Consider the following 22,623-nt stretch of genomic DNA (forward strand, 5'->3'; position numbering starts at 1 on the left):
AATAAACTATAATATCAATACCAGACTGACTCAATGTTTCTAGACTAGTGCCAGCACATGCCCCTTAATACAGATTAGGTTATACAGCATTCCATCATTTGTGTTGCATTATATTTAATCAGTCCACATGTATCTATACAGAATGTAATTGTGAGTGCAATCTTAAATCATCCTTAATCTGTGCAAAGATACTGAGTGATTTCTACAAAAATAATTCCATTAATTACTATTTTGCCTTAATGTCCCTTTGACTCTGCATTTTACTTCCCTGTTCACTAACTGGTTTGCTGATTTTATTTAAGGAATGAGAGTAAAGACCACACATGCTAGGAGAATGCTATCATGAATTTGCTTACATATATCTATAGGTATGTTTAAAGATGAGTAGGCTAACATCAATAATGTCACAAAAATTCAGTCAGCTTTATGTTTGCCGGTTTTCTTGGAAAACAGATGTTTCATTCCATATTTGCTACATTACATGCTACAACTAACAAGCTCTCCAGAAAGGAAACAGAAAAAGGAAATGTACAGAAAAACCTAGATACTGGTGAAAAAAACTTTGCTTTTGTGAAAAGAAACTGAAAGTACAGAAGGCCTGGGACAGTGAAAAACCCCAACAGCTGGGACAGTTCTGCTGCTATGTGGCACTAATCTTCCTGAATTTGATGCTAAACTACTAGGATGTCATGCAGAAAATTCCATTAAAATTCATGTAATAATGGATTGTGTCTTTTATACCTTGGGTACAGATAAGAAATCATCTTTTGTAATTTGAAACTTCTGTCTTAGAAGCCTGATTCACCTCTCCAACTGCCATAATTGTTCTGAATAACTGATAAAGATCCCTGGTGAAATCTTAGTCTCATTGATGTCTGTGGAAGCATTTGTGCTGACACAAGTAGAAATAGGACTCTCATTTGCAGCCTACCCGGGTATCGTATTTGCCAGTAATTTACTCTTTTCTGAGGAGTTGTACCAGTAGCACTAGTACCAATCCTAAAACTATTATCTTTTTTCTAATAAAGGAAATGGCTGTTTGTAGAGGAGCAACAGGGAAGTTTAACAGGAAAACATAAATTTCCAAATATTTTTCTAAACCAACTTGTTCTGGATATAAAAAATTGCCTCTGTTCAAGAATTACTGATCTCTAATCTTTTGTTGCAATTTTGTTTCTTGTCAAACTTAACCAAAGATACACAAGCACACAACTACACATATATTTAGCCCAAATATATAAAAATATAGCCAATATAGAACTCATATATCCCTATGACCATAATTTTTTTCAGCTTACATATACATTTATAGATCAGTAACACAACATGCTCTTGCTTCTTACATGAAAAATACTTTGATAATATGGATATTCTTCAAGCACTTACTCAAAGTCAACTAAAATTTTGATATAAGGGTTTGATTTGATATTTATTAGTGATTATTTTGGGGCCAATGCAATAGAAATGTATGCATTAATGGATGATTAATTACTGTGTTAATTAATTAATGGATGATATCAACATGCGTATTTCAAAATGTTTTTGAGATATTACTTTGTTAGACTAGCAATTTAAGCGTTACTCTGTATTTCAATTATCTTTTTATATTTCAAACTGTCATGTTAATTAAAACTGTAATCATTATAGTAATATAAAAATAAATGTGGGTCAAATGATATATTAAAAAATCTGATGCTCAGAGAGATCAAAGAAGAAAATGTAAAGATATTCTCCTTTCTTTAAAAAAGGGGAGGAGAGCGTGCAAGTCGTAATTGGGCTGTATATTATATTTATTGCTACTTACAGTTTAGTTGGAAATTCAAACATAACACAGTCTGCTCTTGCTTTAGGGCCTAATTGCCTTTTAAAATGCATGTGCCAAATTCTCATAGGGTGCAAACTGGAATAACTCCAACTGACCTCAAGCAGTTGGAATGAAATCAGTGTGTATTTGATCTTGAACCGGCTTTGATAAAACAGATCATAGATTTTTGTCAGTTAAGGGTATAGTCTAAAATGTAGTATTTCTTCCTCCACTTATAAAAGGTAGGGACTCTTTCTGCAGCCGGCATGAGTGTGATCCAATAACTGCTAAAGACAACTGATCTCACCTTTCATAAAGCCGTCCACAGCCAGCGCTGAGAACAAGCTGTTTTGCTCTCAGCACTGCAGAAGGCAGCACCCTTCTACAGGGCTCCAACAGAGTCCTTCTGCTGAAGAGGTAGCCAGGCACTGACCTTCTGACTGTAGGAAAGCCAACTGTTGGGAGGTACTCCAACATCAGCCAGGAAATGTCATGCTGATTCCCAGCAGCAGATCCCAAGGATACAACCAATAAGAGACATAACTTTACTTCTGTGTTTGAGGAATGTTCTCACCAAATCACTAATCCCAGAACAACCTGTAATTTGTTAAAATTCCTTTCTCAGTGTTTAAATGTTACAGCAAGATGAAGCAAAAAATGGTGGACCATATACATCACATTTCCTAGGCTGGGGTCTTCCAAGTGTCATTTACACTTCTGATGCTGGTTTTGGTTTTCTCCCAGTAGTGCCAGTATCACCAGAAAGAGTAAGAACTAATAATAATCATCATTAATAACAGAAAATGGCAGAAGTCTACAGCAGTACAACACAACATGATCAAACTGTCAATAATGAAAAATGTATTAGCTGTTTTGTCATTCCTGGGTGATAAGCAAGGGACATAAATTGTGTAGATCAAATTTTCGAGGTTACTACCATTTTCTGAGTGGTACAATGAAGCAACACCAAAGAATTACTGGAAAAATTATTGCTACTTCTGTTTGGAAACTCAAAAAAACAACTTAGAGAGAAGTTGGTTTTATTGAGCTTGCGAACCTATTAGATATAAATGTGATATTGGCTTAACTCATTACCCATAATCCTAAGGAAGTGGAAAACTGAACCGTGGAAGTATCAGAAGTATTCAATGCACTGAAATCAAGCAATCTACAAACAAGCTGAACTTCTACTGACAAAAAAAGAAATTATTTCTGTGTGCTTGCTACTGCACTGCACGCAGGGTGTTTAAGACTTAAATTAAAATCCGGCCTCAGGATCTACAGATATATAGGACGTTTAATAAAACATTGTTTCACCTTGGTTTAATTAAGTATAATGTCACTATCTGTATTGATAGCAAAACACAAAAAACTCTTTCTATGACTCCTTTTGATATTCTAAACTAGTTCCTAACTAATACTGCTGGATAATAAATTACGAGTTCCAGAAAGCATTTACAAGCTACAAGCCAAAAATAAACTTCAACCCATGCTCAGTAAGACCAATGCAGCAGCACTGACAAGGTTTCTTGGATATCAACCTAGAACATTTGTTTCCGCTTGCATGTGTATCTTTACTCTTCTCATTTCTCTTTTATCTTCTTTCTCCATCTTCTCCCCTTCTGCCCCTTTACACCACAGATGTACAGTAGTTCCAGTGTCAAGGCTGCTCTGTGCAATTTGCCGTAACATTTCCAGAGTAACTGTCTGTCAGCACAAGCTATTCAACAAGCAATGCAAGCAGCTCTGATTTAGTAAGGCATTTGCTCTGTTGTTTCTCTTTTTTTTTTTTTTTTTTTTTTTTCCCCTCATCTTGTCATTCTTGATAAGAGAGCAAAAAAGGCAGTTTGGAGGGTGTCAGGCTGACACATCCACATGGGAGAGTTCTTTGTTATTGCTTGCTTTGGTGGCATCAAAGGGACAGCAACAAAGGCAGTGACAGTTCTAGAACACCAGGGCCCTTGTTTTGTGAATGTAGAGCTTACAAGTTTTTGTCTTGTACAGTCGGAATTTTCTGTGTTTGTTCTTTTCTAGTAAATCAAACTAACCATATACGCATAAAGTAGGGAAGAAAACTACTGTAATTGCTTCCGACCGATTAACTAGATAAACATCTCACTGTTTTTACCAATGTATGGGTAATTTCAAGCTGACCCAGTGCACTGGCCTCTGTCAGGACTTTGAGTGCCTCCCTTGCTGTATTAAAGCAAAACTGGGGAGCCACAGCCCTGAGTTATCAACAAGACTGTATTACGGCAACAGAATTTACAAGCTGCCATGGGCCGCTTGCCTGGCTGGTACCTCTCACTGACAAACACCACATATCCAACACGGTGGCATAGTCTGAATAGGTAAGTCTCTACATGTATGCATGTATGAAATGAAGAGACCAAATTCACCATTTATGTGAATAAATAAAATTCACAACTTAAGTGTTAGGTTGTGTGCAGCTCTGAAATTACCTATGGGATCGTAAGTCATTTAGCAATGAAAGTTACTGCTGAAACTTTACTTGACAGAGGTGGCACAACGAAATTACCACCAGGAACAGCTCCACTAAACCTGCTGTGCAAGAACTGTAAACCAGTATTTAAGTGACCTCTAAAGGAAGCATGTGTGGACAGTTGAAGACCACTAGATGATACTCTATTTTTACTACTGTTGTTCATGTCAGTTGCAGGTATTTTTACTTTTTTGCCCTGGAGGTTTTAAAATCTATGCAGATTAATGTTTGGGAATGATTTTAGTATTTAAGCATCCTGTCCAAAGATTGCTGAAGTAAATTACAAGATTCCCTCACTTTAATGCTTTGCACTATGGCTGCAGCACTTTCATGTTTTCTACTAGCTTACATAATAGTAAAAATGTACAGAATCAGTCTTCAGTGCTGGCCACAATGTGCCTGCACCAGCACAAAAATAAAAGACCGTGAAAGACCCCAGGAGCTAATGCTCTCAGTTTTCAAACATGTAAATGACCGGAGAGCTCAGTCCCACCACTCAAAGTCAGTGGGGAAAAGAACACCTAACTCCCATTAACGGTTTTGAAAACCTCTTTGCAGGAAGGAAGAACAAACAGAGAGAGAAGTAAAGGGAAAACAATATATAGGAACAGATGGTAATGGATTGTGCCTGGTAATTTAGGACTAAATTTTCATGTATACAGAGGCCTCCTGACCACTTCTGCAGTGTAAAGGGATTTCCACATAAATCATGGTGAGATTCACATAATACGTCTGGTTTTTATCGTATCTGTAATTCTGCACTTCAGTATTGCAATAAATGCATTTTTAAAGGCACTTTTGCCTGAGTAACCACTGTATTAACACCATGATCAATCTCAAAAACTTTGTAAATATATTTAATTCCCTTCAAGGTTATTTTAAGAAGTATCACAGGTGTGACTAAACTTTCTTGCACCTGTATGAAGGCTGCAATTAGTTTAAGGTAGATTCGTTGCTTGATTTTGTGAAATGGAACTTATTTGGAACTGTCTTACTCTGTAGGTAAAATAATTGTAATAAATCAGTCCTTTGTTGCTGTTTTAATAAAACCCCTATTTTAAGTAAAAATAGTGATGTACTACAAATCACTTGGAGTTTTGCTTACCTGTGGAATGTTCCAGTGTTTAAAATAAAAGCCTCATATATGTGCATATGTGGGTGTGGGTTCACATATTTAGGCATATGCATATGCATATGTATGTATGTATGGAGATATATCTAGCTGGAGATATTTGTACTTAGGTCTGATTCAAATAGTTAAATTATTATTGGCTTTCTTCCTCACTCTTCATAGAGACGTTAATTTATAAGATAAAACAGATTCAGGCACTGCTTTGAAGTGTTACTAATGACAAAATGCTATGTCTACACTCAGATGGAGCTGCCTCTTAAACTCTTAAGAAACCCATCATAGGTAATTTTTTACACTTTTAAAAAACCCTTGTTTTCATGCATTACTCTAACTTACTGCTTTATTAATATGGGCATTTTACACATTGTAGAATGACATGTGTCTAGAAATACTCTGCATAAGATTGAGTCTTGGACTCAGTCAGACTGATAAATATCTGCAGTTATTTTGAATTTATAATGAAGAATTTAACTTAATGGTGTTGTACAAGTTCATGCAGAGCAACTTGCTGATAATCAAGCAGCCAAAGCATATTTCTTTCTTGGTGGGAGTTCTATCACATGCACTTTAAGAGAAAATCAGGCCTGAAAGGCCCATCATTTTCACAAAAAAACCCCAAACAATAATAAAATCTTGCTCAAAACTAAACTTTTTAGGAGCTAGAACAGTTCAGTTTTCAAAGTACCACAATATTGCCCACAATTTTTAAAGGTCCATACACCTCAAAAATACAGCATAGTTTCAATATGTTGTACTTCGGTGATCAAACTGTTTGGTTAAGGATAAATACCAGGCATGATCACTAGGACTGCCAGAATTCTTCCTGCAGAGGTGTCTAACCTTGGCTGGAAGAGTGGGTCAGATTCAGCCTAGAAGGTCAGAACTGGCTGAACAGACTCAGCTTATACATCCTCGCTTTGGAGTCAAAACAATCGGTTTAACTGTCTTAAAAAAATCTCAGTGCTTTTGGGTATTGAGTTATCAGTATTGCCAAACCATGCATCTAGGACATAACATCCAAGCTAAAACTCAGTGGATCAGTCGTTAGCTTTTATCAGATTTTTGAACCAGCCTTCTAATAAAGGGATTAGTAACGCTTTTTTTCAACACTAAAAAACCATAAAAAACTCATTTTAAGCTCCTGCTGTTGTATTTCAAAGAGCAGACAGACATTTCTAAGATGTACTTTTACTTCTTGGAAACATTGCTTTGGTATAAAGTTGTCATAAATTCTTATTTTTACAATGTCTGCCTTATAGGCCAACTTATATTTTGCAATACTCCCATTTAACTGAGCCACATAAACAAAACAAAGAATTCCCAGATAAGCTGGCAATAAAAATCATGTGGCAATGCCTGGATGGGCAAAACAATTTTCATATGTACAATCACTGCTCAGAAATGAACATAGGGAAACATGGGAACTACAATGGCTGCTACCCCCTACTTTAAAATTGAATACCCAATTCCCCTTTCATTGTCTATATTTTTTTCAGTGTAATACTGGACTGAATTGTATTACATGCCTCTGAACACTGAAGAATCTCTCAGCACAATGGGTTTGAATCTGCATTAAGAAGAGGTAATCAGTTGCCTCATCTCTTCAAAGGCTTCTATGCTTATTTGAAGAGTGAATACAAACTGCAAGAGTTTCAAAAAACAGTATCACAATTAATAAGAAATGGAAATGATTGGCTTCTGTGAACCAAATGGAGGATCTGACTAGTGTATACGTAAAATGAAACAAAGTAAAGAAAGAAATAATCTTCTGGTACTATCAGCAATGAAGGACTGGATTTACTTAATTTGGAACAGAGGGTTGTAAGGATAACAGTTTAATACTTCTGGTGGAAAAAGTAGGCCCAACACAAGAATAAGGTAAGAACACTTTCAAAAGTCTTGATCAGGAAGATGAAGTAGATTGCTGCCATGACCTAAGTATTACTATTTGGGTCATCTAACTTTGGACTGTAAAATGAAAGAGTGAAGATAACTTGGCTGAATGTATTAGAATTTCCTTCCAGGAAAAGCCCAAACTTTTGTTTTTCTTCTTTTCATTAATGGCTGGAGAGAAATCATTGGGTTGCAAGTTTTCAGTAGGGTCATTATAGTTGACAGGAGACTGGACAAGCAAACATGAACATGACGCAAAAATCCACAAGCAGGGACTTCGCGGAGTGATTCACTTCACACGCACATGATACGTACGGTTACCACTTGGTGTGTGACATCTCTCCTTGTTATGTCCATATCTATATGTTATTTGAAAGTTGCACCAACAGCAAAATAGATAATGATAACCAAATAAAAGATGTATGTAAAGGAAGAGGGAGAATTTAAAGAAATAATACCTTCTAAATACGAATGCTGCCAGTAATAAAAATAAGGCAGGACAGGAAAACGTGCTTGCAAATAGGGCATTGTTCAAAGTTAGCATTACAAAATGGTTTTAATTTCTTTTTCTTTTTCATAGATGCCAGCTGGAAAGACCAAGTGGCAAAATTCAAATGAGTGTTAGCAAGAACACCAAAAGTTGTCAGGGCAATACCCACCTAAACTGCAGAGGACTGTACACGTCACAGCTTAAAAAGATTGTTGTCTTTGCAAGAACAGCAGCACCATGACTTTGTGTGTCTTATATGGGTTTTATGGTGTGTTAGCAGCTGGAAGTACTATTTAAAAAGGAGGCTTTCACTTTTAAAAACTTATAAACCACATTTCAGAAAAGGCTGGATAACGAGACAATTCTTTTAATCAGCTTGTAGAGGTACTCATGCAAATGCCAGTGCCACCTTTTTCCCACAAGATCTACGGTGCATCAGTTATAGAGTCTCCGTCATTCCTCAGGAACCTAAATTTTCTTTTAAGCCTGGGCCATTATAATTAGGGTCACTGCCAAATCCAGGTCTCATGAATGCACAATACTTTTCACTTTTGGTTAGTCACCATCACGTCAAAACAGCATTCCTCTTTTGATGTTGTGCTTGATTAGCTAGTTGTTGCAATGTACTTTTTCCTGTCAGTAAACGTACTAGATAGCGCAACTAAGCTTTTTGCAGGATTCTGCATTTTACAGTCAGCCTTCAGGGACGCTAAATGTAACGATAAGGAAACAGTAATTAAAAGTGATTAGGACAAGAAGCCTTGATACTATGAGATGTGGACTCAATTGTCCTTGACACAGGCAGAAAAAGGCTGCAGGTTTTGGTTTTGATTATAGCTTTACTTGCATTTTAATAAACATGCGCCAGTATTCAAACTTTTAATATCCTGCTGCTTAACTATTTCCAAAAAGCAATCCAGCTCTTTTAAACAGCCCTTGTTTAAAAATTTTAATTTGTTTGGCTCTGTCTCTGCTTAGAGAAGTTGTAGCCTCACGGTAACTCTTTTTACAAGTTCATTTCCAGAATCACAAGCAATTGTGGTGGGTTTTTTTTTTTTTTTCAACTAAGTGTTTCCGCATGTGCCAAAAGTGTCAGGCTGACAGCCTTCCTGCACTGTTTTATCTGGTTCCCACAGTACGTATGAGAGACAAGCACAGGAATGTGTCTAGTACTGACTATGCCCATCAAGGATACAATGATACTTACAGCTCTTCCAGGAAGCGGAGATTGTGCACAGGGTTTGAGGGCAGCTTAGTAATGTTGTTCATACTGAGATCACTGTAGGGGAAAACAGACAGAGACTTAATATGGCATGCCACAACTGTGGTGTCCAGCTGTTCATTCCACACATTTTTAAGTACCACATTAACAAAAAATAGTTCCTCTGCCAGAATTGATGAATTGTTATCCAGTTAGCATGTTAAACATTATTTTGTATGAACACAGCTTTGTCAACCCAAATACAGGCTGTAGCATGTTCTTAATTTCCAAAGATTTGGGAATGTTTTATCAGGCTCTATAAATCAGGTGGAACACTAAACAAACCTTTCAGTTCACATAATTTTAATAAACCACTCTACTGTACAAATTTACTTGGAGTAGTAAAAGAAAACTACTATGACTTTTGTTGTAGCACCGTAGCACACTTGGTTTACTAAAGCAGACAGGCAAAAGCATACAGATATAAACTATCTATCTGCATCATTCTTTACATTTCACGAATATGGATACATTTTGCGTTTGCTGTACAACCTGCTGCACGGTCATACTGATTTGCCTTGCCTTACATTAGGCACATCAGGTGTCCCCAAAATCCAACTTACTTGAGTCAAAGAAATGACATATTTTCAGATAATAAACATCCCCTTTTTAGAGTGCTCTTTTTTTGCAGGTACTCAAATTGCATTATATAAGTGAAATGAACCATAAAACAAGGGTGTAATGTGATCCTGCTCTGTAGCACACTTCCTGATGGGGTTCCACGGTAGTTCCTGGCACAGGAAACAACCAGCCATATCAGCTCTGTCACAGTTCATTCAAGCTATGTTTTAGACTAAATTTCATATAATACCATTTTATTCTTAACATGCTTTTTCATTGTTTTCCATTGTCTTCCCCATGCCCTACAGTATCATTATAATTGTTTTGCATTAAGTATAAGAACTGTAAAAAGACTGCATAATACAATCCTGTGTGGAAGATGCGACTTACACACCTACCAAAACTCCTTTAACTGTTAAAATAAAAATATCAGAGGCACGTATTTTATGCAAATGTTACATGATAATTTAATAATGGGCACTATTTAAACATATATATGTTTGTAGCAGCGCTTATAGTTTCCAGCTACATTGGGTAGTATTTACATAACTTTATTTCTTCCAGCTGTTGAGAGCTTACAAGGTAAATAAGTTATCTGTACTTTGGTGGGTAGACGTCCTATTCCTATTCCATCTAGTTCTTATTACTCACAGTCTGTTTCACATTACAGAATATATGCTTTTAGTCAGCATTGTTAATTTTGATGTTTGACCTTTTGCTGAATTTTAAAATGGATAATTTAAAAATGTACTTCACATAGAGATTTTGAAATAAAGGAAATGTGTTAATACTTTACAACAATTATCAAATAATTGTTGGCTAAGGTCTCTGCATTCACTTCAAAATCAAGGTATAATTTGAGAACCGTGTACTTATTAAATTCATTCTTTACTGTAATACTTTATCACCTAATTCTTTCATACTGTTTAGCAGGTTATTACCCTTTCACTTTGATAAAGACTCAAAGAATTTATTCTGGCAAAGGAACAAAAACATGGATTTATTTGGCAAAAGAAAAACTCATCCAAGTAGTGAATCATATGCTACTGACTATCAAGGTAAGTCCAGTATTTTAACAATTATCATTTTGATCGTGAGATTTTCAATACGTGTCTTAATGGGTTTTTGTAAACACAACGTATCACATTTTAGACTTCAAAAGCCAGCCTTGGTGGAACATGGGAGTGATTCATCTTCAGATAGACACATTCTGCAAAACCAGCACTAAACAGTGCTCAGGGAAACCTGAAGCCTGTTTTTCTAGCATATTAATTTCTATTAGTAGTCAGCAGTACCTGTCTGCTTGTATCACCCACAGGACCCCATGATGACACCAGTCACAAGCAATCTACAGACCAGACCCTAACATCTTAAGAGGATCAGAATAATGTAAGGTGGCTTTCATTACATGCTTTGAAACACAATGAGAAAATCAACAATACCTGCACTTCTCTTAAAAACATCTTTCAACCCCAGAGGTGGATTTACCGACATTGAACTCCAATGTCCTAGTCTCCATTTTGAACTCCACCTGTAGTAAAGTATGTGCCTACATCACATGATGGAGGAGAACCTCCCCAGTCTACATTGCAGCAATTGTTAGCTTTTTAAAAATTTAACAGTCTAATCTAATTCTGTTAGACAGGTTCTTTTTTTCCCAGATTATTCTTTTCTTGCCACATAAAGTACAAAGATGTTTTTGTCAACAGAACTACTAAACATTACCTATGCATATTTTGTAGAATCATAGAAATATTTAGGTTGGAAAAGACCCTTAAGATCAAGTCCAATCATTAACCTAACACTACCAAGTCCACCACTAAACCGTGTCCCTAAATACCATGCCTACGCATCTTTTAAATACCACCAGGGATGGTGGAAGTAACAGAAATTATTTCCAATACCACTACGGATGGTGGAAGTAACAGTAATTATTTCCAAATTTCAACAATAACATTGTTCGTAACTAGTTTTTAACACACTAGTAACTAACACACAGACCATTCCAGTCTGTGTTGGTGATGTGTTATTGCTATAGCTATAAGGGTTTAAGGATATAAGAGAGACTAATGAAGGGAGTGTTAATATCTTTGATTAGGCTAGCTGATACATCTGGAAACCCAGAAACTTTCAGGCACAAAAATCCAAAACCTCTACTTCTTCCCACTGTACCAGCTGGTTAAATAGGTGACATTATTTCTGTCTAAAAACCTCACATTGGTTAGATTGGCAAAGCGGTAGTTCATCGGTGCTTACATTTTTTAGATAATCTTCTGGGTCAGAATCACCACAGATGCATTTAATCCGATTTTTGTTCACTGAATTAAGTAAGGGACTTATGAGAGAAGTCCCATGACCAAGAGCTACTTCTGGGGGCATGTTGGAGATGTGAAACAAGCAAAAAGAGTTAATGCAATGCAATCAGTCACTGGATCTCAGGTCAGTAATACTGTAAAGTTTGGGCTGCGAAGCAGAAATCTCTCACGGTGCTCCAGAGAGAAATAAAGGAGGTTATCAACAAACTTGCCAGCCTTTGGACCATACTGCCAAGAAGACATAGCTAGTATGAGATTTATGGCCATTAGCTAGATCAAGCACAGCTAACAGCCAGAGAGAGCTAGTAGGTAAACGGTAGGCTTACATATTATTACTATGAAAAACAGTAACAATTGTGATAGGGTATGTCTTATGTCCTGCACCTGCAATGGGTTTTTTCCAAAAGGTTCATCAAAGAGGTTTTCTGATTTCTCCTTTCAGTGCTAGCCTGTCAAAATCTGCAATCTGCTCTCTCTAGAAAAGAGAAGGGGATGAAAATGGCTTGCACATCAGGATTTGTAGCGTAATGGTGAAAAACATTAAAATCAAAGTACCATATCTTTAACTATCCTCAGCAGAATGGTTCTGATATTAAATCAGATCCATTCCCCAATTTCCTTTCTATGCCAGTGCACATATATGCAGAACCAAATTAGCTGAAACTGCAAACGTTTCTTGTCAAACCTGGTAGACTGTCACAAGCTACAGTGATGAAAAACTTAAAATTATCAGAATACTGAAAATCTTCAAATAAGTTAGTATAACAGAACTACTCCTGTAATTCACCACCAAAACATGTGCAACCCCCACCCATGTCAGCAGAAGTGGCATTCTAAGAGTATATTCTGAGTTTTAAAATGCTCCTAATGTGAACAGCAATAGTACCAGATCTACATTTATAAAAACTACCTGCACCATGAGCTGATGTACTGTATTGGAAAAGCGATACATTATTTTGAACAGTCAGATGAACACATCGTCTGTTCTCCCACCAGCATTCCTGCAGCCTGTTTCCAACTGCCGACTACAAAAGCAACATAACAGCGAACAAAACTTCCAGCTTTCCAAAAGATAAGAAGTTTTGCTTCAATGACTGCATTGGCAACACAGCTCACTATAATGTTATTTTAATTATACTCTGTGCCAATCAATCACCACGCTGTGTCTCTGGTGCCTTGCAGAAGGAATCCTATCTGTGACGGAATCTTTGAAGAACGGAAATATTGTGAACTGCACCATGCATCTATCTGTTTTTTCTTGGTTACTGTATGGGCAAATTTTGAGCATTTGCAAAACACACTCCAAGAAGGCAAATACAACAGGTCTTTTTTTCACCCCTGTTTTGTTGTCCATGCATATAAATGCTGAAAAGATATCGAGTTACCACCTTGAAAGTGAGTTGTTCACAATGAATTCCCGAAAGCCAGTAAAACAAGTTAGAGTGAACTAGTTCTTAACATATAATAGATGAATCTGGAGGCTAAGTTATCAACCTGTTATTAGTGGTTATTACATGAGATGTTTCACTGACTATTCGTCTTGTAAGATCAGTTTTCCATATTACATTCATGTCCTTTGAAAGAGAATAAAAATATGTTTTGGGATATATGCAAGGCTTCTATTGGCTTTCAGCAACCTGTTAATCTACTACTAGGCTAAACTTCTATCATACTGAATGGTACAAACTTGTCTACCCATTGCAGGGCTGATAGAATCATCCAATACCAAAGACAATTAATTTTGTAGCCTATCTTTTTTCCAAAAGTTGCAACCTGTTTGGTTTTTATAAAATTATTAAGACTTATTATTAGGATTATTATTATGAATCTTCTAGGCCTGCCTTAGTCCAACAAGATGTATTAATGATTATTTTTATGGAAGTCTTTGAAAGAGAAAGGACTCACATAAAAATACTGACAATAGACTAAATGCACGCCCTGAGTTCTTTACCAGCTGCTAACAGCTCCTAAACTAAGACCATTTCTTTAATCCATCTACAGTTTGACATTATCTTACATGTAATAATATAAAAGAACGAAAAGGGGTGAGAATTACTACTGCTCTTCCCTTGCTGTGCCTATCTTTTTAACACAGCACTCTTGCTTCTGCTGTTGGCAGAATACTTTACTAAGTCCACTATATGATGGAAGAATATGCTAGCTATTAAGTGCATGCCATCTACTAATGAAAATGTTTCATTATGGATATTAAAAATAACTTAATCTGCTATAGCTACTTAAAGGAGATAAATCTATTTGCCAACACTGTAGTAGTAGTAGTAGTAGTAGATCCTATTTCTTACAATTAAATTCCTATCACATGGTTTCATTCAAGGGTTTTAATAAATAAACAGAATAAGAATTACCATCATTTTACAGAAGGGAAACTAAGACACCTAATGGTGAAGTGACATGCTCACAGCCAAACAGTAGGTTGTATGCCATGGAGGAATCAAACACCGATGAATTATTTGTCCAGTGCCCTTTTCATTAGATCATATTGTCTGCCTCATGGCATTTACACCGGTTTTCCAAATGGTGATGCATGAGCTGTCAATAGGCTCAGAAGACAATGACCATATTTTCATTTTAATGGTCCTAGATTACATTATCTTCCCAAATCAACATGAAAATCGGTAGACAAGTATTTGCATGTTTAATACACCCATGCAGGGCAGCACGGGGCAGAGTATAAGCATACATAAATAAGCATTGTAAGCACTTCCTGACAATTAAATCAGCATTTCTTCTCACAACTACCTTCAAACTTAATTTGTTGTTCTTTGAAGGATGCTAGTATAATTCACATTTGAAGCACCGTATCTTTATGTTTGGAAAAATCTTATGGAAAAAAGTGGTAGCTTTGCTGGAAGAAGCAGTAAAGGGAAAGAGTTATAACAGACATTACATGGAATAGGTAATCTCTCTTATCAGGGTATTCACAATAAATAACCAGTGGCAACAGCATGGATATTTCTGCCCTTCTGCATGTTGATTCTGAAGTTCTAAAATTAAATATTTTAAAAAACATTATCCTTGGTCATATTATTTGTAATAGCTAATTACCAGCAACTAATCCCATTCTATGCTTTTAAAATTAACACAGAAGTGATGCAAGGCTTAAAAAGGACTGCTTGTTACTTATTTTTTACAGAAAATTTCTGTTACTTGACATTGAAGTTCATAGTTTCCAGAGACCAAACACCTTTGTATTAAAACATGCCCTGCAAAAAGCAAATGACATTTTGTAGTTAATGAGAAAAGACCCTGCAGTAAGACAGTATGTGTGCTTGTGCACCTCACAAAGAGCTTTATTCCAGTAAATGGACAGTATTCCCACTGTCCCCCTTGCACTGTCCTTTCCTTCCTTGGCACACCAGTGAGATGCTTGTTCCAGCACTGTGTTTTGCTTTCAGAAGATATAACCACTGCAATTCCAAATAGGTATCTGTGGGAAGGATCAAGCACCTTGAACTTAGGAAAGCCTCAGGGGTAATTCATCAAGGTCAGGAGGGCTATGTCTACACCTCGTTGCTGCTGTCGTATACTGGCCCATAACCTGTTGGGTGAATATTAAACATCAGATCCCAGCAAACCAGGCTGATAGGCCATGTCTGGATTCAACACAACTTAACAAAATGCTTTAGCCAAAATTCTGCACTCCCAACACCTGTCAGTGGGTGGTTCCTCTAATGTCACCAGCCACCAAAATACAGCCTATTACTGCAGATGCTCTGTAACAGTCATTTTAAACAGAATGCATTACTCTTGAACATAGTAGGCAATTCTGTCATATAAACTGCCATCAAAGACTTACTTAAATCTAGACTGCAGAACATTTGTAAAGCAAACAGTACGTGCATGATTAATCTTTTCAAGAAACAATTTTGCCATTCAGTTTATCCAAGACTCCAGCAGAGGGAGCAGGCCAGAGCAAACAATTAGGGTCAAAGAGAAAGTAAAGATCAAAGATCAGATCAAGCACACACAGTGCTGAATTAATCTGACAAGTACCTGACATTTCATTTTAGGTACAAAGATTCTGGCTCTCTGCTTTTTTTGTATCTCAAATTCACAATGCTCCCTAGATGAAATTCTCCATTTACTTTCAAAGCTGATTCATGGCTGTTCATTTGGCACTGAAGACTCAGTTTGCTAAGTAATAATTACCAGGGTAAGTTACAAAAACATTCCAACATGTCAATCATTTACTGTACTTAACTCCCATATTTTAAAGCTTAAATAAGTAAAGGAATATTTTATAGTACAGAAGCCAGCAGGAGCAATTAAAAAGAGGACTGAATGGAATTCCTCTTCCTCCCATGCCCACAGATTGTATTAGTATTATTTCACTTTGTGAGTTATTACTTGTTTCTGCTGCACTAATTCAAATAGAATATAGGAGTACTGCATATCTGATTCATCTTGTTCAAATACCAAAAAAACCCCCACCCCACAACAAGAAAAGATATCAGTTTTCACTGTAATTTATTAAGACAACTACTAAAATATTTGTTCTGCTCTTCATCATTACCTGTTTGTTTATCAGGTACTGTTTACCTTATTTTTGACAAAGAACAGTATGGTTAATTGAGAAAAGATATTTATTAGAAGTGATCAAGTCTAGGAAAAAAAGCCCTTGGTCTCTCTTAGTTTCAGAATATTTTCTGCAGCTCTAGAAGTTGCTTATTTTTGCAACTATTTGTTACAAAAATGACAAAAACATAGGAAAACATCTTTCTTTCTGAATTAATGGACACATTCATCCATTTTAGAAACTGGGAGTCCAATTTCCTTCTAATTCCAAGTCTACAATTTCATCCCTCTGAACTCAATGAAGCTGTTCCTAAATTATGGTTATTTATATGAGAGGAGAATATCTATGAAAAGCACAGTATAGTTTGCTTGTTAGCATACTAATTTTGATTACAGCAGAAATTAATTCAAAATATATCTGAGTGTAGACAAAGACTCAAAATACAACCCTGAAGTCATGAAATACAACTTTCCTAAATCAAGTATTATGGGTCACACAGCCAACTGGGCTGAATACCCAATGGGAAGTTATGCACAGCACAGATTGTTACACAAACCAATTTTAAAACTCATCCTCACAAAAATATCCAATATTACTTCAGTGAGGCTGCTAAGGGTGGAAATGAATCAGCTTGATTTCATTTGTAACAAGATACACTGTGAGTTATTTATTCTGCTGGTCTTAAATTGCCTCAACTCAATTCCACAGCATGGATCTGAAGAATTAAAAAGCAAACAGCTTTGAGAGCATCTGCTACAAACACATTGATGGTGTAAGTCTGAGTATCTGGAAATCTGTGCGTAAGAGACCTGCATTTAGAGCAGGAAACATATATCCTACAATGCACAGTGCGAAGGTCCCCAAGGTACAGATGAGTGCGCTGGGTCCAGAGCTGGAAGTTACATTACCATGTTAGGTGCCCTCAGAAAGGCTAATTATCTCACGTACAGCAGGATGCTGCTACGACTGTACTAATTTCCCAGTGCAGGATCTCTGCACAGTGCTGCTTTGTGTGATGTAATGTAGCAGTTGTCATATATATAAACCCAGTATTCCCAAATTGGTTCACTGCAAAATACACATACTCTAGAGTAGAGGAAATTCTGGCTTGGTAAAGGAAATGGCAAAAACGGTTCAGCAAAGACAAGAGTCCACCTCTTCAATCCCGACTGATCTTTTTATCTCAGAACAGTTTTCAGTAAAGTTCTGGTTAGCTTCTTCACTACTTTTATTCTATAGGTTCCCATTTTGCTATGCATTGGTGCTGATTCATAGACTCACAGAATCATCTAGGTTGGAAAAGACCTTTAAGATCTTCAGATCCAACTGTTAATCTAATACTGCCAGGTCCACCACTAAACCATGTCCCTGTGCGACACACCTACATCTCTTTCAAATACCTCCAGGGATGGTGACTCAACCACTTCCCTGGGCAGCCTGTCCCAATGCTTGACAACCCATTTGGTGAAGAAATTTTTCCTAATATTCAATCCAAACCTCCCTTGACACAACTTGAGGCCACTTCCTCTTATCCTATCAGTTCTTACTTGGGAGAAGAGACCAACACGCACCTGGCTAAAGCCTTTCAGGTAGTTCTAGAGAGCGATAAGGTCTCCCCTGAACCTCCTCCTCTTCACGCTAAACAACGCCAGCTCCCTCAGCTGCTCCTCATAGGACTTGTGCTCCAGACCCTTCACCAGCCTCGTTGCCCGTCTCTGGACACGCTCCAGCACCTCCGTGTCTTCCTTGTGTTGAGGGGCCCAAAACTGAACACAGGATTCAAGGTGCAGCCTCACCAGTGTTGAGTGGAGGTATACAATCACTGCCCTTGTCCTGCTGGCCACACTGTTTGTGATACAAGCCAGGATGCTGTTGGCTTTCTTGGCCACCTGGGCACACTGCCAGCTCATATTCAGCTGACCGTCGATCAACACCCCTGGGTCCTTTCCCACCGGGCAGCTTTCCAGCCACTCTTCCCCAAGCCTGTAGAATTGCATGGGGTTGTTGTGACCCAGGTGCAGGACCTGACACTTTGCCTTGTCGAACCTCATACAGTTGGCCTCAGCCCACTGATCCAGCCTGTCCAGATCCCTCTGTAGAGCCTTCCCACCCTCAAGCAGATCAACACTCACAGATGACTGGACTTGTTTTAACACAGCAGTGTCACTTCAGCTTTTATTGTAGTTTAGTTGTACCTTGTGTTGTTGAAGAGTAATTGAAGAGTATCAGCAGAGAAAATGATGCTGTATCACATCTACTAGAGCTCTACTCTGGATTACTACTTTGATCAACTTTGTGTTGTTGCTTATCTGAAATGATTTTTTACAGAATCTTCTCTTTATTGCATGGACAGCCCAACTGATGTCATATTACCAGCACACTTAGTTTTGTCCAGTGTTGCTACCAAAAGAATTGCTCCTGATCTCCTCCCCACCCCAGCACTGCCCATTCCTTTTGAGGATGCTGTTGAACCACAGTTGGCAACTGATCTGGATTAAAACAAATCCAGCAGGAAAAAAAAATGGTTTTAATCCAATTCAGTTCCCTGAGCTGTTGCTGTTTGTGCCACCACAAACTGAAGTATAGAGGTGAAACAAACAAGGAAGGTGAAGTAGAACTGATTTTTTCCAGTTGGCTTAGAGTAGTGCAGGGTGATCCTATACCTAGGATGTAAATACTGTAAATCTTCTTCAGATATACAAAGTTGTAGATTATTTTTATACACACATCTTCCCTTTATGCCTGACAAAGCCTGTTTGCTGAAATACAATGGGCCTCCAGATCTGCCAGCTCTTGGCTGGCTGACAGCCTCTTCCAACACCTCCTACAGAGCTCAGAGAAATGACAAAGCTGTCAGATTTTTCACTGACAGATTGAACGCCCAAAATTCTGCAACAGTAAGCACCAGAAAATATGTATAGCCTGATTCGTACAAAGATAATGCATTTAAAAACACTGTATTTCTCCATCAGGTAAATTCTATTTTGCTTAAGTTTTCAAAATTCTTTCATCATGAGATATCTTCATGTAGGCTGCTATGAAATAGTCTCAATATACATAAACACCACATCCTTAAATCTTATACTGACATCACATGTACCTGGTCTCCACACATTTTGTTTGCTTGTAGCTAAATAGCTGTCCTTCAGATAGGCAGACTACTGAAACACCTGAGCAAGCTTTAAACAGTTCAGGTCAAGCAGCAGGATTGAGATAACTTACCCCACCATGGAGAAATCTTCGGCAAAGACCTCATGTGTCAGATCGGGCTGGCATGTATTTTTCATGTGGTTATAGCAACACGATCTTCAGTGAAAGGGGCTATGCTCCTTCTAGTATAAAAGTATAAAATATTTCCCTTTCCAATACTTAAATTACTGGGATCAGAGCTGTACAATTAATACATGGAAGCAGAATACTTCAGGACTATTTCTACTGAGATCAGCTGGACTGTTCAGAGGATAAGCTAATATTTGTATGAGTAGAGGCAGCAGACTCTGATGCAGAATAAATGATCCCTGTTTCCTTCCTTTTATTCACAGTGTTTACATAGTCCACTGTTTGGCAACCTCATTTTGAGGCCAGTGACCCAACACTTCTTGTGATTGTTACTGAAAATCTCTTCAGGGCAAGCAATTAGCTGGTGCTGTTCAAATTCACTGATGTGTCTCAGTTTCAGGTTTCAAACATCAGTTTTGGGTCTTCCTGGAGAAAATACTGAACAACATTACAAAACATCAGTAGCTAAAACAAACTAAAACAAGCCTTTAACAAATGTAAACTGTTGCTGCCAAATGTATTGCACCTGTGTGCATATGTAGATCTCCTATGATGAAGTGCATCTCCTATATTACACCTGTCTGCTCTGCTTTTTTTGCACATGAAATGAATTTTCCAAGATCTCTTTTCTTTAGCTATTCCAAATGCTATAAAAATGCTGGAAAGAATCAGCTGCCCTATTATTTACATGTCTTAAAACTTGTAACACAGCAAGTCAATGTCAGCACTAGAACAGTGCCTGGGGGTAAACACCTGGCTCCACTGATGCCGGTAGGAAAACTCCCATTGACTCCCATGGGAGGAGGACGTCATCCCAGGCCTATGAGTGCCTAATGCCAGGTTCTACCCAATAGGCAGTATTTTACAGTTCTGGAAATCATGTAACAGCACATCATTTTGCCTGGAGTCGTGAATGTAGTACTGCTGGGTTCACTGGAAAGATTTCTACATATTTTTTCCAGCCCTTTCATCGTTTCTAAAATCTGTTGAGTTAAAGGTGGGATGCCATTAGTTTGGGTCACTGAGAGAGGAAAGTGTGATATTTTCTGCCGACAGAATCATCCTTATACCTTTTTTTTCAAGTGAGTAGGTTCAAAAATCTAAGGAAGTGGTTTATTTCAGTTTCTTTTACTTCTGTATTGTTCACTGTTACAGCCTTTCTTTCTTTTCTGTTTGGTTGTCATGCATGCTCCAATTATTCAGGTATTTAACTTTTCACTCCTGGTATCCTGCTTCCAAAGCAGTGTGCTGATTCTCCTCATTTTTCTTTTCTTGCCCTCTCTTTTCCATAGCCTTTGCTCATTTTTTCTTTCATATGAAGTTCAGCTTTCCAGTCAGCTCCATCAGGAAACCAGAAGGACTACTCACAATAATCTGGATGGTGATTGTTCTTTTCTAGGCAAAGATGAATCAACATTTTGGAACTAAAAGGCTTAGGCAATCTCTCTTACAGGCTTAATTTGTCTTGAGATGAACAAGACGCACAAATGAACACAGCAACACCCACCTCCTACATGACAGCAACTGCTGATGACCACTAGTCTCACCTTGCACAAGAGTGCACAAGACAGCACCTGCCACATATTGCTACTGTTAAACTCCTCCCCAAAATGGTGACAAAACAGATGCCAGCTTGAAAATGGTGCAGGTGGAAATGAAATAGAGGACAGAGATAGTCAAGGCACTCACTAAGCAGAAGCAGATCTTCTGCTGAGAGGTGTTATCCTATTTTCCACACTCTGCAGAATCCAGTCAGCCTTGTTTTCCCTTCAGGGGGGGGTTGAAGTTGGTGGGATGCAGACTAGTGTTCTTCACACCACACGCAAGGTATAAAGAGACTACCTCAGCTCACATGCTAGCTTCGTTCTCCTGTCCAATGTGGGGAGTGATGTTAGGATTACAGAGTTGAAGGATGCCCCTCTCAGTCATGGTGTTGGCATTTGGATCTCAACTTTCACATACCTGTGGCAGACTGGAGAAGACAGCACCACATGGCTCTACATGCATTAATACTGTTGCTATTAAAAGGACGGCAAAGAGGGGTTTGTTGGCATTCATTCTGCCTGAAAAACACAAACCTGTTGGGAACTTCCTGAATAAAGCCCCAGTATATCCTTGCATGATCCACCGGAGATTCCAGAGAGATCACATCTCCAGAACCATCCAGTGGGTTCTGCCACTTTTTAATTTGTGCACTTTTATTAAGCCCTTCAGAATTCTCATCTTAAATCCTGCAGATTCAGCACAGCACAGGAAAAAAACAGGACTTCAAGACATCCTGATCTTGAATTAAAACCCCTTTAACAAAAACATGATCATCTAAGGTGTCTTTTTTTCTAACCTAATCCCATAATGGACATTTTTAAATAAAGGCATGCAACTTGAAAATGAGCTTTTAAATAACCAGAGAAAAGAAAGAACATAGAAACAGGATTTAAAATTCTGTGGAAAAAAGACAGGGCATTATTTTAAATAATTAAACTCAAAGCTCAGGTGATTTGTCTTGTCACATGTGTAATGTATGAGGTTACTTTCCTTTAAAAGCCAGTATTAAAGAAGGAACCGGTAGCATCGTTAAGAAATGCTACAGGGCAGAGAGTCTTTTCTGGGCAATTTTTCAATTCAATAAAATTTTCAAACTTGTATTTCACCATTTCCAGCCCTGATATTAAAAATCTATTAGCAGAAAGCCTATTGAAAAGCTGACCATGAGCACAAGAGACTTTTTCTGGAAACACTTCTATTCAGTTCTCATGCCCGAACAAAAGCAGATTGGCACATTCAGTTATAGACAAACGCCTTTGAAAGGGACCTCCCCCCCCTTTCCCATAGCCACGCGTTTCAGGGC

The 22,623-nt window shown here is 37.7% G+C and overlaps 1 protein-coding gene across 3 annotated transcripts in view; it reads right to left on the reverse strand.

Moving 5' to 3' along the window:
• Nucleotides 1-22,623, reverse strand: part of LGR5 (leucine rich repeat containing G protein-coupled receptor 5) — a 93,185-nt gene that overhangs the window by 45,637 nt on the left and 24,925 nt on the right. For all 3 annotated transcript variants that reach the window (XM_037389393.1, XM_037389392.1, XM_037389391.1), the window contains exon 2: nucleotides 9,030-9,101. In XM_037389393.1, coding sequence (XP_037245290.1) covers nucleotides 9,030-9,101 — 72 coding nt within the window. The remainder of the gene's footprint in view (nucleotides 1-9,029; nucleotides 9,102-22,623) is intronic.

The sequence above is a fragment of the Falco rusticolus genome, chromosome 5, assembly GCF_015220075.1.
Source record: "Falco rusticolus isolate bFalRus1 chromosome 5, bFalRus1.pri, whole genome shotgun sequence".
NCBI lineage: Eukaryota > Metazoa > Chordata > Aves > Falconiformes > Falconidae > Falco > Falco rusticolus.